This window comes from Nothoprocta perdicaria, unplaced genomic scaffold, assembly GCF_003342845.1.
Source record: "Nothoprocta perdicaria isolate Ctin4 unplaced genomic scaffold, notPer1 scaffold_93, whole genome shotgun sequence".
In the NCBI taxonomy this organism is placed as follows: domain Eukaryota; kingdom Metazoa; phylum Chordata; class Aves; order Tinamiformes; family Tinamidae; genus Nothoprocta; species Nothoprocta perdicaria.
In genome coordinates, this window is record NW_020456232.1 from 2430708 (window position 1) to 2445990 (window position 15283).

General features: G+C 44.8%; 1 protein-coding gene across 1 annotated transcript; it reads left to right on the forward strand.

Moving 5' to 3' along the window:
* The first annotated feature begins 4794 nt into the window (after positions 1 to 4794).
* On the forward strand, positions 4795 to 13050 carry BTBD3 (BTB domain containing 3). The gene is made up of 4 exons (XM_026052900.1): positions 4795 to 5341; positions 5874 to 5964; positions 6422 to 6540; positions 10264 to 13050. Exons 1-4 carry the CDS (start codon positions 5016 to 5018, stop codon positions 11294 to 11296), a joined length of 1569 nt encoding a protein of 522 aa, XP_025908685.1. The 5' UTR covers positions 4795 to 5015; the 3' UTR covers positions 11297 to 13050.
* Positions 13051 to 15283: the final 2233 nt, after the last annotated feature.

Genomic DNA, 15283 nt, shown 5'->3' on the forward strand with positions numbered 1-15283 from the left:
TAAATATCTAATTGATTTCTAGCCGTACTTATCTGTTTATTTGGCAGCTCAAGCCTCCTTGGTTTTGTTTTATTTAAAGCATGAAGGGCATTTGATGGGAGGAAGGAAATGTAAAAGCATCTCTGTGCACGAGATCTTGCAAAATGATGAAGCCTCAAACTAAAACAAGGCAATCACTAAGCAGAGTTAGGAGGAATATTTACCAACAGTGTAAGACCTACAGCAAAACAGCATGTAGCTATTTTGGGCATCAGTTGGAAGCTCCAAGTGTTGATTCAACAGGCAGCCCTAGAAGAACCACTGCGTGGACTTGAAATTACAGTTCTGTTTGAGGTTACTCTGCTCTTCCCAGCTCTTGGCAATTTGGAGAAAGAAACAYTTTTTTTTTTCTTTTCCTAAGTTCTAGCTTCTCCGAGTCTTTACAAAATTACTCTTCTCTTTTCCTTTTTTTATTCTTTTATTTTTATTTATTTATTTTTGTAGGAGTCCTTTCTAGTAAGAGTTCAAGTCCAGCATTTCCATGCAGCAGGTAGACGCTGATAGGAATTGGGTTGGTTTTGGTGCYGCCCATCAGAAACCCATGAAGGAGCAAGGGCACTGGAAGGTTTGGTTGCCTGTGCTGTGTTTGCACACAGGGAAGGCAGGAGAAGAGCTCTCAGTCCCCTTCCCAAGGGGCTCTTTTTGCAAACAGAAGACTTGGAAAGGAGGTTGGCAAGATTTAAAGTGACTAAACAATTCACAGCCTAGGCTTCCTCCTAAATAGATTTAGGCTCCTTAGCATTTTTTTTTTTTTAATCGTATATGTTATCATTAAATGACTGATTAAAGTAAACTTGAATTCAATGAAAAGTAGCAGCGAACAGGTAGTTTTTGTTAAACGCTGACATGTATTTATGTTGGTTAATCAAGGCTTACTTTCTAAATTGTGCTTCATAATAATCCAGGATTTAAACAAAGAATTTTAATAATGCATAGACATAACAACTGTGCCAAGGGAGAGACTTGGCAGTTTTACAGAGGAGAAATAAATGCATTTTCTCGTTGCCTACTTAGAATTCATTCCTGTTTTCAGGAACTAGTTGTGATAGAAAACTGGAGATTTTGATTAAATTTTGGGTTTTATTGAATCGCCCAGTTCATGATACTACATGAAAAACTGAGCTGTAAATATGAGAGATATAGGGGGAAAACAAACAAACAAAACCAGCCTATTAAAAAAAGAGGAGAGAGAGAGAGAGAGAGAGAGAGAGACTTACTATTGCAGCATGAGAGACTGATGTAATGTGAGGAAGAATACTTGTGTCAACCTGGAAATTAAATTATTTCTCAATGGGAATTTACCTAATCCCATTGCTGGCACGCTGTTCACAGTTGCACACCAGGAGTTGCACTAGAATATGCCTCCCCTGCCACCCTTCACAGCAGTCCCAAGGCACAGGATGGTTTTAAAGGATAAATCAAACCAGAGTGGCAGAGATAGTACACAGATTATCATTTAAATAACAAAACTGGTACTTGGATTTTTAAGACCGGGAGTTGATTTCCAGGGGCTTATAAATTGCCCCCAATAATCTGAAGGATAACGAGACTTTTGAAGCTCAGTATCTTAGAATATATTCCTTTGTTCAGCTCTTCACATCTGGCATTTTACATGTTCATGATACCTATGTCTAAATGTGGAATTTCCTACACCCTTCAAAATACTTCTGTTTTGACTGCAATTGTTTATAAAATCAGGATTTATGTGCCTTTGCAAAGTGKTTTTTTTTAAAGTGGCATTTATGAAGTTCTGTTGATGTAGAATTGATGAAGAAAAATGAGAATGATCGAAGAGACTTGGGAACACATGGTGAGATTTTTTTTATTTTWTTWTTTTTTTTTTTTTTGAGAAATGAATAGGAGAAATTCCAATGAGATGAGATCAATTTCCTTGATCCTCTCATCAGACAGAGACTGATTTGAACTTGGGATTTTGACCCTTCTTTCGGCAGGGAGTAGTTCGTGGCTTATTTGTGCTGATCGCTAGCGTATTGATTTGTGAAGTCATTAAGAGTGTGTGGATGCTAAAGGAACGCCACGTTATGGGAAGCAGATTGAAGTTGCCACTGAAGCAAAAAGCATAGTGTGGTGGCTGGCACAAATTCTTCTCTTTTTGACTCAGTGTGTCTAATGATTGATGGTTGACATCTTCTTTCACACTTAATAAAAAGTTTGGTGGAAGATGGTATTAAAAACTAAGAGGTTTGCAGTCCTTTGTAGGAACTTTTGGAGCCCATTGAGGAATCAGCACCATTTGTTTGCAGGAGTAGACTCCAGTCCTGTCCYACCCAAGTTATTTTCTTGGATACTAGTTTGTGCATGACTTTGGATAACCTTCGATCATGGCTCCTGGTGCCTCCCTTCCTTCCCAGGGAAGCAGAGCGTGTGCTGGACATCCCGGAGCTTGAAGGTGTCGTGGCTCCTACTGCTGCAGGTTGACGGGTTGCACCTTCCCAGCCCGAGCGGGCCAGTCACCCTGTTTTATTTCTGAAGCCTCCSTGTGTCCTTATCTGGTGATAGTGATGTATGTGAATAATCTTTGGATTCATATTGGTCAGAAGGTTTGAGGAAAAAAAAAACGGTGTGTGCTTTAGTAATAAATGAGATTGATGCACGGAATTACAAGCACATCTCCCATGTGATTCTCCCAAACTCCRCTACCCTTCTTGTGCCATTGGCAGTGCTGGAAGAATTCTGAAGAACACACTTCATTTTTTTCCTTCTTTCTTGCTTTAGTGTATCTTTAAAGATTTTTAAGCTTCTTTCTTGTGAAAAATCATTCCTATGCAGAGGCAAAAAGGTTATTTTCATAATCAGGAGGTCCAGAAACTTGTTTAAGGAGGGAGGGGAAAAAAAAAAGTTGCATAAACCTAAGCAGCCGAGATTTCACACTGGGAATACMTGCCCCGACCCCAGTAGAAGCTCTCAGCTGCGAGCAGCTATAAACAACCCATCTGGGGCCTACGCTGCTTTTCCTCCTGTGCTCCTCTTTTTGCCTCTGCAGTTCAACAGGATTTAGACCGTTTATTTCTCTCCCAAATCAATCTGTCACAGATTTAAAAAAAAAAAAAAAGATGGGGAGAGAGAAGAGCTTGTTAGGAAAGGAGTCTTTGGAAATTGCATAACCCAGCGCCAGGCACGCACCGCCCACCGTCTTCCTGCAAATTGCCGGCAAAAGGGATGTCACACTGGGGTGTCAGGTGGGGGAATGGAGCAACTGAGGCGCAGACACGTTTCCCTGTGTTTCCCCCTTCCCATAACCCCAGAGACAGGGGGCAGCTGGAAATAAAACCAACTCAAGGCCATGCAGTTGTAGGCGCRGACTGGCGTCTGCCGGTGGCTTAACTTAGTTATAAGGTGAAGGGTGGCTCAAGGAAACCAAGTTATCAGTGAATCTTTGCTTGCACTTTGGTTTTGGACCTCTTGGGTTAAAGACATTGGGTGATTCCAGTAGGGGTGTCCACTAGTGTCCAGATGATTCCAGGACATTGGGCGTTTGGGGGAGCAGCCCAAAGGACATCCCAGGGCTTGGGTTTAGGCCAGGCAGGATTTGGCCATGGATCTCAGCAAGGTTGGCCCCGTTTTCCAGCATCTCCATCCCTGTTACTTSACTGTGCTGCTCTTGTCCAGGAAAAATAATCAAGGCTAAATGGGGGTGAGCTTGTACTGATAGCAAAGAGGAGGCTTTTCTTTAAGCCTCCTCTTAACAGTACAGAGTGATGTTTGAACTGTGTTTTTTTGAAGGGAAAACAATGTTATTTTAAGATGTGAAGAATTGCTATCTAATTTTTTTTCTCCTTTGCTTTTTTTTTTTTTTTTTTTTAGTGGTCATGCATGCCAGTTTTCTAGACACTTGACCTACTATTAAGGAAATCCAATCTGAGTTTAAGTTCTTAGTAAACTAATGACTGAAAAATAGGTTTCTTGCCTATTTAAATGGCTTGGCTGGCTAAGCCTCTATCCTTTTTATTTCAGGAGTATTTATTAATGAAATCTGTGCCCACTTGCCTCTCAAGGAGTGGTTTCTACCGGAGTCTCTCAAAGTCATTTGGACTTTTCCATGTAGCCCTTTGAAATATTGATTGAATATTGAAATACTGATTTGAAATATTGATTAAACGTGYTCGCTGGGATTTGCTGGGGCCTGATTTGCATGTCCGGGCGGCCCTTCCGTGTCCATGCCCGCTGCAGGCTGCCCTTGTTAGTGCTGCCGGGGGGGAGACCTGGGGGTCCTGGCAAAGGGAAGCGCAAGGAGTTAAAGCCGGAGCGCTGACCTCATCCCTATTCATGTCCCACCGGATCGGATCRCTGGCTGCTCCAGAGGGATCATGTAAGGGAGCTCCTCGCTGCTGCCCGTTCCYGGGGCGCAATTCGCCTCTGGTCCTTATAGTGCTCCCAGATGAACCAGCATCTCGGGAGGGGTCTGCAGAGCCCTCATACCGACCCCCACGGCAGCGCGTAGCCTCGCTGCGCCTCTCCTCGGAGCGGCTTGGCCGAGCTCCCTGCGCTCGGGGGACCTCGGGGCGCCGCGGCGGCCGCTTTAACGCGGGGGCCGAGCGCGTTCCCAAAGGTGTCACCGTGCGGCGGCTCCAATCGCTGCCGGTGGCTGCAGCCATTGGCTCCGCTCCGCTTCGCTCTGCTCCGCTCGCTGCCTCCGCCGTGCGCCGCTCGCTCGCTCGTCCCCGCACAACTGGAGCGCCGCTCGCCCTCGCTGGCCCGCGCGCCTGCCCCTCCATCCCCGCCACGACCCCACAGGAGGAATAGGCCTGCCCGGAATGATGGGGGGGAATTTAACAATTCAAGTACTGGATCAAACTTAGAGCCRGGCTCTTCCGCGGTACCTGGGGAAGGTCACCTTGCCTTGCCGGAGAAGACGCAAACTCTTGGCTCCGCTGCCCGAGCTTCAGCGGCTCCTCCTCGCCTTYCTGGATGCTCGGAGCAAGTTAGGCTGTCTAGCTGTCCAGACAAGTATCCTCATGGTAGATGAGAAGGGAAAGAACATGAAATGTCTCACCTTCTTCTTGATGCTTCCAGAGACGGTCAAGAACAGGTCCAAGAAGAGCTCTAAGAAGGGGAACAGCAGCAGCAGCAGCAGCAGCAGCAAATTGCCTCCGGTTTGCTATGAGATCATTACCTTGAAGACCAAAAAGAAGAAGAAGATGGCTGCTGATATTTTTCCCCGAAAGAAGCCGGCCAACACGAATACAACTGCTGTTCAGCAGTACCACCAGCAAAACCTCAATAACAACAACACGATCCCAGCACCTAACTGGCAAGGACTTTACCCCACCATCAGGGAGAGGTAAGTTCAGGACAGTTTATTTTTGCTGTTTAGATTGAGGGGTGAACAGTGTCAAAATGTTTGTCGTGCTTACATTAGTTTTTAATTTATGTCCTGAATAAAGCACAGTTCTTTTATTTTGCATTAAGCAAATGTTGCAGTAGTGGAAAACATTTAGGGTCTGTTTTTCAGACAGTGCAGCTGTTTGTCTTGAGTAAATAAAAATTGCAAGTTGCAACATAGCAGTAGAGATTTGCTCTTAGGTGTCAGTGTAGGTTTGTGGCGATACATGCTGTTTGTGATTTTCACTTTCAGAAAAGTTTTAATAAGTTATTATTATTGATATTATTATTATTATTATTATTATTCCCTCAACCTTGCTCCCCCCCCTCCCCCTGTATATGTGTCTGGTGATGTGTAAAATAGTTCAAAGCAACGTGTGAGCTGCCTTCCTTTCCCCAACTTCATGGCATTTAGGGCTTCAGTCCCTGGGATTGGGAGCAAGCGTGGGATCACTGGGCTCCCGGAGCTAACTCCTTGCCTCTGCTTGTAGAAATGCCGTGATGTTCAACAACGATTTGATGGCCGATGTTCACTTCGTGGTGGGGCCACCAGGTGCGACGCAGCGGCTGCCGGGACACAAAGTAAGGAGGAGCTGCCCTGGTAGGGAGGGTGGCCGGGGGCTCCCRCGGCGGCGCCTCCCGGGACAGACCCACACTCTGTTTTAAACAGCTGCATTCACTGAAACCCTGCCCTTTACCCTTCTGTGTGTGTCCAGTTAAATATTATATTTGTCACGATAAGACCCTCGCTGTAAAGCTAAGAATACCGCTTGCCCGGTTGGTTAATATTACTCCTGAAGTTCCACTCGAAATAAGGAACTTCTGTAAAAGATGCCAGCTTTTCCCAGTAGCTAGTGCATGTGTGCCCAGGAGAGGTAAATGCAAAGAAAATATATGCTGTTTTGTTCCTAAGTTTGACTTTCTCATGCAAGCGTGTCAGTCGGTGRAGCCCGCACATTCAGAGTGGCTCTCCCACGTTGTTTTTATTGGCAGTGCTTTCAGTTTAGAGCATGAAATAAGATTTCCCCTCTCTCGACAGTATGTCCTTGCTGTTGGGAGCTCTGTATTCCATGCAATGTTTTACGGAGAGCTCGCTGAGGACAAAGATGAGATCCGTATACCAGATGTTGAGCCTGCTGCTTTTCTCGCTATGCTGAAGTAAGCATCATTCATCTGCTAGATATGTGTTTTCTTTATGATGTGTACACTGATATTCACACTGATAATGTCACGGTTAAAGTATTAGATGAATATATGACAGGAAGGAGCTGTTTAAAAATGTTTTTTCCTTTTGTGTTTCAAGTATTTCAGACTTTCATTTTTGCCTCTTTTTGGGTTCCCCTTCTAACTCTGAGGCACACACATATTAGCTAATGTAGGCTGTTATAAATAATGACTTTGACAGGGGATCTTTGGGCACATTGTATACTGTAATGCCTATTGATTTGATTTGTCACTACACATGTTACACAAAGGAATGGAGGTACTAAAAAGAATTGTCAGCTGTAACAAAAAAGCCTGCTGTACTTTGCAAGCATAGTGAAAAGTTAAAAAAAAAAAAAAAAAATTAGAATGGCTGAATTTATGTTTTGACATAGTGCTAGCTCTTTCGTAAGCTTGCTGTATGTAGAACTTAGAAAAATGATCCTAAATTATCGAATACAGACTCTGAAGGTTAAATTTCTGCTCACGTATCATATTGACGTGTTTGGGAAGTGATAAAGAGACTATTTAAATGATTGGGGTTTTATTTTACTAATGGAAGACAGACAGTTTACATAATCATTATTTTTCTGTGTATTTTATTTCTTCCCACAGGCTGAATAAGAACAGCTCTCTTTTTTTTTTTTTTTTTTTTTTTTTCCTAAGCAAACTCAGTGAAACTCAGTTTCCCTGCTGAATTACCCTTGAATGTATCTAGAAACTCCAATTTTTAAAGTGACATTCTCTGTCACAGGAATACTGTGGCTTTGGAGATTTTCTCTCTCCAGCTTTAGCAACCATCATTGCATTCAACGTATACATCAGAAGTGATAGAAACCTTCTAATATACTGCTTATTTTGTTCCATGTGCTGCTGCAATCCCTAGCTAAGAACTTAATGCACTTCATAGGCTGTTTTGCCTCGCTCACGGCTGGAATACCTTTTTTTCTTGTGTGTTGCAGGGCATCTGTGGATGAATGTCCACAGCTGCACATGGAGTTTGTAGCACAGTGTTTTTAGGGGYTAGCGTGGCCATCAGAAATGCTTTGGGCAGCGGCTACCAGGGAAACTAAACTCGCCCTGCTGTTGTATAGGTCTGGATTTTAAAGTTAAGATACAGTATTGGGTACATAGGTGCAGTACAGATCCCCACTTGGGGCCTTTCTGCTTTTGCAGGTGCTTTTTGCGCTGCTTTTTGCAGTGCTCTTTTTCCAGAACCACCGAGTTCCTTATCCTTAGAGCTTTTATTTGRAACAAGCCGCCAACTTTGTGTCTTTGTGGCTGCTGGGACAACCTTGGCGGTGCTGCAGAGCGCGCGGGGGCCTGCGGATGGCAGAGCTGCCCGCAGCCGYGGGGAGGGATGCAGTGCAGCATTCCCTGCATCCCGGTGCATGCGCTGCRCTGGGTGGAGCTTGGCGGGGAGCTCCCGCCCCATCCCTGCTCCCATTCCCGCGGCAAATCCTCCCCTCTGCTCCTTGCAGGGGCTGCAGCCGCTGGAAAGCGGAAGGCTGGGAACACAGAGGCTGGAAAGGAAAAAGCTTTGACCTATCCCTAAGTAGCCCTCCTCTTTGGGGAGACTCCTGCATAGTCAGGAGAGGTGCAGCATAATCTTTGTGAGCAAATACATTCAATTATTGTTATTCGTTGTTGATGGACCATGAATTCTCTTGCCTTAAATGTTATTTGTCTTCAGCTGTGTGGTGGGCACACTGATGACAAATATGAGTCTCAAAGTATTGCTCCATATAACATATTTAATATAGTCCCTACTGATAGATACTAATTCTTCCTCCTGTAAAACTGATTTGGCTGTTTCCTACAGTTTTAAAAACAGGGTTAAGGGGTTGTTAAATTCATGCTCTCATGCATTGAATTCTTGTATTTGAAGTATTGTATCCTGTCTTACTTATGACTGTTAACATGAGAACCATGATTCCATTTTATCCCAGGATGGAGTGTATCATCAAATCCTGTGTTTTGAGAACTAAAAAGGTTGAAACTGGAATATCAGCAGTTGTAGTCCAGGATCAAGGTGCATGGGCAGAATGAGAAGTGAGGAATATTGCAGACAGCTGATCCGTGCTGTCCATGTCTGTTGTAATTCGGTGATGTTAGTTCTTCACTTTCACAAACATTAACAACTATTATACTATTTAAATTTAAAACAGGCRTCCTCAGTTTCTGCTTTATTAACAGGCAAAGAGAAGTAATGAAAGGGAGAAGAGAGTTGGAGTCATGAAAAGGAATTAATTAAAATATGGAACACTTTTGGGGCTGTAAAGGAGCTAAGCCTGTAACCTGTGATCTATACGTGTCATCTTTGTTGGTACAAATAGCCCAGCTGAAACCAAGGAAGGCAGGCAAGAAGAGCTGGGCCTGTGTCAGCCTTCTTCCTCTCGGTAACCACTTACATTTCAATGTACTGCTTGGGCAGGATCTGCTCTAAGCCTRTTTTCAAAATACGACTTGGGGAAGAGCATTCTTGCAAGTTTATTTTAACCATAGATCCAATTTTACCAGAATTTATTCTACCTTAGAAATTATAACTGCTCTTAGTAATTTACTCATTGCTGTCATTTTCATCACTAACTAGAAATCAGGTTACAGGTCAGAATATCAGTGAATCACACTCTGCAAAAATATAAATGAAGATATTTAAAAATATAGTAAGATCAGTGTAAGTGCTAATTCCCTTTTATAGTGTTTATTCAGCTCTCTGAAAATGTCTTGTGTTGACAAACGTGCTAACTGGAACATTTTAATTAGTACTGGGTTTCATTTAACTTCAGTTTTACTGGAGAAAGTCGCAGTGATCAGCCATAACCATCAAGACTTCTTTATTCATATGAAGAGTAAAATTGTGTCTAATGTGGTTTTACCACACTGCATTTACCAGCTGCAAATGGGGCCCCGAAGCATGAGTTATTAAAAAAACAAACTCTGTTTCTTCATTCCCCTGTGAGCAATGAATCTCGGCAGTTTAGTCACATAAATAGCATTTAACTTTCATCTCTTCCACCATACTAGCCTAGCAGTAAAGCCTTTTTTCCCCCTTATGCACTGAGACTGTGAATAAAAGCTCTGTTATCAGAGCTGCGATGTTGTAAGCGTTAATAGAGACACAGAATTCTTATTTTCAGGTTTGCTTTTCCTGTGGGTTTCACCATCCTGTGACAAAACTGTGTAGTCATCAAATATGAAGGTGGGCAGCAGCTGATGTGCTCGGATAGTGTTTCCCTTGTGAGAGGCTGCTTGGCTGTCTCAGTGAACCCTCACAGGTTGGCACCACGGGACGGGCAGAGCTCGTCCCCGCGCACCAGGCTGGTCGTGTGGCCGTGTGAGCTGCTCTGGGCAGGGTGTCCTGCCTTAGGCACGGCAGGTGCCAAAGGAAGGCAGAGCTGGAGGGGGCTCCAGGTTGGGAATGGAACCAGCATCTGTGCGRCAGGAGCCTGAAATGTAAAATCTTGCTTGTTGTAACCTGTTGGCTTCCATTGGCTTATGTCAATGGTGAATTTGGCCTGTACCTTCCTTATGAATTCAATGGATATTCTCCAAGGGCATTGCTTAGTTCTGGTGTGGAGTCATTTAAGAATTCCTTGTTTCCCGTTTTCAGATGTTGTTGACAAATGGTGCTCTTGGCATTCAGCAGCGCTGCTACCCACGTGTGTTGTGTTTCAGGTACATTTACTGTGATGAAATCGACCTGGCTGCGGACACAGTGCTGGCCACGCTCTACGCTGCCAAGAAGTACATCGTCCCTCACCTCGCCCGCGCCTGCGTCACCTTCCTGGAGACCAGCCTGAGCGCCAAGAATGCCTGCGTGCTGCTCTCCCAGAGCTGCCTCTTYGAGGAGCCCGACCTGACCCAGCGCTGCTGGGAGGTCATCGATGCCCAGGCCGAGCTGGCTTTGAAATCCGAGGGCTTCTGCGACATCGACTTCCAGACGCTCGAAAGCATCCTCCGAAGGGAGACTCTGAATGCCAAAGAACTCGTCGTTTTCGAGGCGGCTCTGAGCTGGGCCGAGGTCGAGTGCCAGCGGCAGGAGCTGACGGCCACCATCGAGAACAAGCGCAAGGTGCTGGGCAAGGCCCTCTACCTGATCCGCATCCCCACCATGGCGCTCGACGACTTCGCCAACGGCGCCGCGCAGTCGGGCATCCTGACCCTCAACGAGACCAACGACATCTTCCTCTGGTACACGGCGGCCAAAAAGCCGGAGCTGCAGTTCGTGAGCAAGCCCCGCAAGGGCCTCGTGCCGCAGCGGTGCCACCGCTTCCAGTCCTGCGCCTACCGCAGCAACCAGTGGCGCTACCGGGGCCGCTGCGACAGCATCCAGTTTGCTGTGGACAAGAGGGTGTTCATCGCCGGCTTCGGCCTCTACGGCTCCAGCTGCGGCTCGGCCGAGTACAGCGCCAAGATCGAACTCAAGCGGCAAGGAGTCATCCTGGGCCAGAACCTGAGCAAATATTTCTCGGACGGTTCTAGTAACACTTTCCCCGTGTGGTTCGAATACCCGGTGCAGATCGAGCCTGACACCTTTTACACGGCGAGCGTGATTCTGGACGGTAACGAGCTGAGTTATTTCGGGCAAGAAGGGATGACAGAAGTGCAGTGTGGCAAAGTGACGGTTCAGTTCCAGTGCTCCTCRGACAGTACCAATGGCACTGGCGTGCAGGGCGGGCAGATTCCCGAGCTCATATTTTATGCTTGAGCAAAACTGTGCAGAGAAGCAGCTTTTTTGCGACGAGGAACTTCTCTGGTTCAGACTTCCCAATGCTTAGCTCTTTACCTGCAGATACGTGAGCAGTACAGGTAGTATGCAACTAAACGCTGTGGACAAGCTCCTGGCTTGCTGTACTTGTAGCGGTGTTGGTGATAAAATTTACATGTAATATTTAACTCTAAACTGGAACTCCTTGGAACAAGCAGGTTCTCAAGCTTTGTGAGAAGCGTGTTCCTGTCTGGCGGTGATGCCGACGCTCCTTTGCTGATGCAATGGTCAGATGATGCCGTGGGTTCTAGGGCTCCTTACACTAAACATTGTCTTCAGTGATCAGTTTTTCTTCGTCCCTGACTGCCTGTTTGTCAGTATTTTAGTGAGAGAGAGGAAGAATGTGGAGAGCCTTGTTTTACGGCTCTCTTCTGTCTGCTCTTCAGACTTAAGAGACCCTAACAAGCTTGATCACTTGTTATCCTGGCAGCTGAAAGAAGCACCTCAGCAGTAAGTAGATGGAAATGCAGCTCATGCCTTCCCCCAGCGAGATTCTCCCCTGGCCGGCTGCTCGGGAGAGCTGCAGGAGGAGAGGGAGAGAAGCAGGCGGCTCCGGGAGCTGCACAGCTCGCTGTGGAGGAGCTGCGCCCGGCTGCTTCCCCCACATTCACATTCTAGGAATTCCACTTGGGAGGCAGGGATGTCCGTGCATGTGCACAAATTGTGTAAGAAGCTTTTAGCTTTTACACTTTTGCTCCCATGACCTAATTTTGCTGTATTTAGTTTGAGTAACTATTTAAATCCAAGACAGGATAGCTTTTTTTTTYCTTTCTTCTGAGTCTTTTTTTCTTCCTCCAAAACATTTTAGATGCAGATTGTAGAGGAGTGAAAGAATGTACTGACTTGGGCGTTTTTTTTCCATAAAATGAAATGTCTTCCTTTTATAACTATACGTAATCAATGGGAAGGTAGACAAAGGTGAGAAAATCCCCATATAGGGTCACATCTGATGACATGCACTAAATGCAGTAACAATGAGGAGCAGAGAGTCTTCTCCAATATATTGCTGTTGAATCTCTTTCCTGTGGTTAAACATCAGTCGGAGGATTGTGTCACAAAACCTGTACCTGAACTCTTATCCAAGCTTCATGTCATTTGTCTCTATCATTTATGGAAATGTATTATGGGATCATGGCTTTCTATCAGGGAAGGAATCAGTATAAATAGGAGATACAGGTACTATTGAAACATGAGGAAATTCTCCACCTTTGCATTGAGAGAGTTGCCCCAAAAAGGGACACGAGCTCTTGCAGTGCATCGCGTTCCTGTCGTCTCCAAAATGGGTTCTGTTTGTGTGTGTGTGTGTGTGTGTGTGTTAAAGAAATGGGAGGACCAAATGAATCTTTAGATGCATCGAAGACTAACGTTATATCAGCACATTAATGTAGCATAACCCTCAATTCACTTGTCAGTTTTTGGTATATATTTTATTTTCCTCGTATGATTTCTTACCAGCTTAATACTGTTACTCTAAGTGTTTCTTGGCTGTATGGCCTTTGGCCATCTTCAAATGTCAATAYATCTTTGCAGCGCCCAAAGTACAGTCTGAAGCAAGGAAAACTGGAGTGTAGACATCAAATATTTTAGGGCAAAAGCCCAGRTCTTCTCTCTAGGTAATGACAGGAGAGCCAAGTGAAAAACTGCGCTGCAGGATTCGTGCTCTTCACCCATCTTCATGTTAATTTTTTAATAAAWATATRTGTGTGTGTRYRCRCACAYRTGTGTRTRTRTRTRTGTRTATATATATATAAGATATATATAAAGCAAATTAACATTCTTTCTGAAAACACTCTTAAAATATATAGTTTTTTTTATATAGAACAGATGTACATAAAGCAGGCTGCTAGTGAAATCTAAACAGAATGCTGCATGGAAAACTCCCGGAGAGAGACTTAAAAAAAAAAAAAAAAAAAAAAAAAAAAAAGCCCTCCAGTTAATTATATTTAGATCTGCAGCCAAAAATAACCAGGCTATAATTGTATGGACTGGAGAAAGAGCTGCTGAAGAGACTGCAACAGGAACTGCAGGACTGTTGTGGGAAAATGGTCGTCTGCTTGTAGGCACTGTCTGAGAAGCAGTTCTGCTTAGGTGAAATACGTTTGAAAGCCAAGTGAGACACTAATCAATGGGTTAAGTTCCCTTTAGCAGTTGGCAGGAGTCAATCTGATTGCTGCTTGGAGTGGTTGCAGGTYGCTCGCAGTCGCAGGCTGCTTTCTGAGTCCCTTTGGAACAAACGAGGTGCCTCAGCTGGTGGGACAGATCGGAGTGCTGTGCTGGGATAAATAAGCTCGGATTCTCGCTTTTATTTATTTGTTGGGTTTTACTTATCTGCAAATAAAGGTGAGCGCTCTCCCGCATTAAGGGCTGGAGCAGATAGATCAGAATTCTGTATAGCTGTAATAATGTAGACAATTAGCTGTTAGTTATGATTTTTGTTTGCTACCTTTGTTACGTTTTTCCAACAAAGTAGGGTGAGAGCTACCTCTGGCTTAATTCCCCCGAGCCCATTCCAGGCTCTGAGAGCTGCTGCCTGCGTTTCGAGCTTTTGGGCTGGATTCATGGACCCGGGCGCTCTCTGCCGCGCGCCGATCCCGACAGAGCAGCTCGGGGCTGCGGACAGGCGCCCCTGAAGCAGCCGGGGCTGCCGCCAGGCCCCTTAGGACGTCTTGCCCCTGAAACGGGTATCTCAGCGTGCAGCGTTCGCTTTTGCTAAGCGTTCGCTTTTGCTAAGCGTTTGCTTTGTGGTCGTGTCCAACTTTGAGCACGGTGAGCGGTGTCTGTGAGCACTGGCCTTACGAGTGCAATGGAGTGGAGCAAAGTGTTGGACATGCCCCTGTAGATGCTCTTTCAACTGCACCTGGRCCATCTTTGCTACTCCTGTGCTGGGTTTTGCTGATGAGGGGGTCTCTGTTAGAGAGAATAATGTAATATACTTTCTGCATATCGAAACCAGTATTTAAGTCAACATTCTCATTTCTACATACTTATTGCACTGATTTGTTTTTTATTTTTTATTTTTTTTTTGTGGTAAACTCTGGTAACTTCAGGTCACAGCACCCATTTGTGCTGGAGCAGTGTTCGACCTTAGCAGACTGACGGCGTTCTTTATAAAGGACAGATGTATAAATAAGAAGTACCTCATGTTGAATGTTATTGTACTGTACCTTTAATGTCACAGTGCAGATCTTGTTGGACTCATGAATGTGTATAACCACATTAAACATGCAAATAAAACTGTTTCTTAAATGGTGGTTTCCTGTAGTATCTTTGAAGCTTGAGTTGTGAAAGCCTTTATTTAGCTCCCTCTTTTCCCTTGCTGTATGCTGATATGTTGAGCTTATGTATTCGGACATCTCTGGATCCCCAGAGAAGTGAAAGTCTAAGGGAGAAACAAGGAAGAACAATGAAAATGTTAGTCAGTTACACTGCAAGGAGGTTGATGATTAAGCCAACAAGCTGGAGTGAATGAATCATTTACGTGCTTCATTAAAGACCTTGTCTATAGCATTAGTATTTYTAGGTGTGGGCAGATGAAAGGGGGAGGGTCTCGTGTTTACCCTGGCACCAGACAACTGGCATGGGAAGGACCACGGTTTCCAGTCTTTGAAGTGTCAGAAGAAAGAAGGGCTGGTGCCAAAGGCTGTTCTGTGCTGAAAAGTTAATTATGGAATATTAATCAAAATTCTGACTATCAACAATTTCTCTTCTRGGAGGTTTAAGTGTTCCTGTTAAATACTAACGCTGTCTTGAAACCAAAGCCTACTTTAAGTTGTCTATCTCCAGCACGTTCTGGGTTTTCCTGGCCAATGCTAYAAAATGTTGGAGCTACCTCCTGGCTTGGATTGAGAGGAGTCCTCCAGCCCACCAGTGCTGCACAAACTCCACAATTATTTTCTCACCAAGGCTTTCCTATAAAGCGAAGCCCTG